General features: G+C 36.5%; 1 protein-coding gene across 1 annotated transcript in view; it reads left to right on the top strand.

The window, feature by feature from the left end:
* The window catches only part of Tll1 (tolloid like 1), a 221,981-nt gene that overhangs the window by 201,036 nt on the left and 17,624 nt on the right, over positions 1-3,321 (top strand). The window contains exon 18 of the mRNA XM_023714616.1: positions 2,383-2,510. Within this exon, the coding sequence (XP_023570384.1) occupies positions 2,383-2,510 (128 nt within the window). The remainder of the gene's footprint in view (positions 1-2,382; positions 2,511-3,321) is intronic.

Raw genomic sequence — 3,321 nt, 5'->3', positions numbered from 1 at the left:
TATTAAACAACTTCTTCCAAGTGTTTTGAATTTGGTAGAATACTTTCCTCGAAAATATCTCATATATGTACTACATGAGTGATGTATCTATAAATACAGAAGCATTAAATTCAAATGCCTACCAAAGAAAGACCTTTGAAAGTGGTAGAATCAGGGCCATTTAACATTTCAAGTCAGTGCTTTGGCCAAAATAGCAAATGTGGAGCACAAAAACTGCCTAGTAGATTTTGTCCTCAAGGCCTTAAAAGAGTTCCGTATTTTTTTTTTGAAAGAGTGATTTAAATTCTTTCTATTACTTTGAGTTAGATGGGAAAAAAGAATAATTATTCATTTTTATTTCCTTCTTTGAGGGTCTCTTCTGGAAATTTCTACTTAAGCTGAATTTGTGCTTGCACTGAAAAGAGAACCATTGAAGATTTTATAATTTTAGTCATTAGCATATGTAGATTGGAAAAGCCTGGCTAAAATTTCATTAGATACTTTTCGTATGCACCTTAAAAGGTAAAGACTATCCTGAAATTGCTTTATTCTGTTCAATTCCATTCCAATAATAGCACATATGAGGGATAACCCTGTGTTACCGTTTGACAGACTGGCCTTGTACAGAACCGTATACAAAAAAGAATTATTCTCTACATTCATGTAAAAGCATAACATTTACAACTGGGTTGGGTACACTATTAAATATAGGCTTAGAAATAGACCCTGTTGTTTTTGCAGGTGTGGAAAGTAATGTATAGGAAAAAAACCCTAAACTAAACAACTGTTGCAAATTATGCCTATAACCCGTGCCTCATGAGTAGCAAATATGTCCCTGTTTGTGAGAACAGGTAATATTTCTGAAGTTATCTGAAAAAAGCCTTCCTCTAAAATATAGTGATGTCCTGTAATCACAAAGAACGTTCATTTTTATTGCCAACAGAGAGGTTAAACTTCCCTCCAATCTGCTGTCGCATAGGTACCTTGTCCGTTTCAGTATTGAGCCTCCCAGCTTTGTTCAAGGTGTTGTGGAGCCTGTGAGCCCCACATTTTACATGGCAAGGCAAAAGTAGAGATGATGGAATTTAGGAAAGCTTTATGAAAGGGTTTTGCAGTGTTAGGACTCCCACGCAGGGCCTCAGACTTAGGCAAGTGCTATATTCTTTTGATGCGTCCTTGGCCTTGGGTCCAGACTTAAAGGCTGTTGTCTTGCTGATCCTAATGAGTTTGACAGGATCTTTGACTTTAGTTTTATCTTTCTCTTTAGTTTTTGTTCTTCTGTAAACCCAAATTGTTCTATGAAAACCTATGGTGGTTAAGGTGAGGGATTAGTAGAAGGAATGCGACTGTGGTAGCAGCTGCAATGGAATCTACATTACTTACTGTTGGGGACAGAGTCTTGGTGTGTGATCCTCGGGGTAACAGGTGTATCATCCAGAGAGGAAAGAATTTTGCCAAGTAGATTTTTTTGAAAAATTTTAGAAAATAATCTGTGTTTGAGAATGATGGAATACACCAGACACAACAAATAATTCCTATCTTAACCAAGATTTATAGTGTATCACTGCATAAATGAGTGAAAATGACCTACTGATAGATCCATCACGAATAGTTTTGAAATTCAATATAGATGAGTCTCATCTAAAGGAACATTAGTTGTGAAAAACATAGAAGAAATTTCATGCTGACTAAATGAGTTAATCTTTGAAGTTAATTTAGAAGTTATCTCCAAGGCTGGCATCTGTTCCTTCAATTTTTCTTTTATTACTGTGTTAGATTCTCTCTACATGCTTTTGTACTTACACTAAACGAATCCTTAATTTCCTAGGTAAAGATGGTAGTCATGTTAAATGGAAGTGGGGTGAATGTCCATTAGCGGGCCAACTTATAGCTTAGGTATTTAAGGACATGTATAAGTAAGGAAGAGAGAAAATGCATGATATATAAAATGCTGTGATGCTGTTAATTAGCTCCAAATTACGTTTCCATTAATAGGGAAAGAAAAATAATTCAGATCACACAGTTGATTAATTTCTGTTGATGGCAATACATCTCATATTTTTCTCATACCCGGTGCTGACATTCTTGATTATCAAAACATGTTGCTGCATTACATTTTGAGCTTACATATCCAACAGTTCTAAGCAGTTTGTTTTCCTTTTGCGCATTTATTTGATCTGTAGTAAACATTCAATTTCCAGTGAGTCAGAACACAAATGTTGCCTGATTATGCTCAGCAGCATATTTCCCATTGCAGACGACTGTGACAGTAGACATGGGAGCGATGTGTTGACAACACCCAGGAACATCTCTTGGTGGAGCAGGGGCAAGTGGGTCACCTGCTTTCTGGCCCAGTCCGGGGTGAGATTCCCACACTAACCAATCCTTTCATTACTGGTGCAGCTGAGTGTGAACAGAAGATCCACAGCCCCAGCGGTCACATCACCAGTCCCAACTGGCCAGACAAGTACCCAAGCAGGAAAGAGTGCACGTGGGAGATCAGTGCCACCCCTGGCCACCGGATTAAATTAGTAAGTGAGCTCTTCTTTGTCCTATGGATTTGACAACTGTGTCTTTCTCAACTAGCACACGAAGGACAAAAGTCTATGTATGAAATGAAATGAACTCAAATGAAAGCAGTAGGTAGTGGAAAAGATTCGTCTTCTCATGTTTTCTACTTACACTAAACAAATTTGATTTGCTAAATAAAGGTACAGCCACATTGTTCTCCTCCTGGGTTCTTTCTCTGGATGGTTTAAACAGTGTTACCAAAGTGCTACATTAGTCAGCTCTACTTGCTACCAGTTATGAAGTTTCTAAGTGGGTAATGATGTTTCTCAATGGAAGAGGAAATAGAAAGAAATTCAGCAAAAAGCAGCAGCATAACAATTCACTTGAACATAACATAAAATATTCTACTGGTTACCTCAACTCTATATGAGTCATGCACACATAATACAAGTTTATAGTCAGCTTTTCCTGTGATTTACAGAATGCCATTTTTGCATGATACATTACCCTCTGCAAGTGCATATTAACATTTTTATATTTCTCCCAAGCATTAATCTATATAATACATGTAGAAATATACAGGTGGATTTACCCATTGTATTTTTGAGTCTTATAATGTAGTATATTCATCTGTTAGTTAATGATACATTTTATTTTAGAATACAATGTCTGTAAGTTATATTTTAAGGCAATAAAATTATAGAAATATAGAACTTTAAATAATTTCCTGAAATATGCTGCATTTAGAATAGGAGGAAGATGGCTCAGTATAACAAGCACTTCTCTGGCAAGCACAAGGGACTGAGTTCAAGCCCTGGATACCAAAAAAAA

This window comes from Octodon degus, unplaced genomic scaffold, assembly GCF_000260255.1.
Source record: "Octodon degus isolate 3935 unplaced genomic scaffold, OctDeg1.0 scaffold00036, whole genome shotgun sequence".
In the NCBI taxonomy this organism is placed as follows: Eukaryota; Metazoa; Chordata; class Mammalia; order Rodentia; family Octodontidae; genus Octodon; species Octodon degus.
This window is presented reverse-complemented; position numbering and strand designations above follow the sequence as displayed.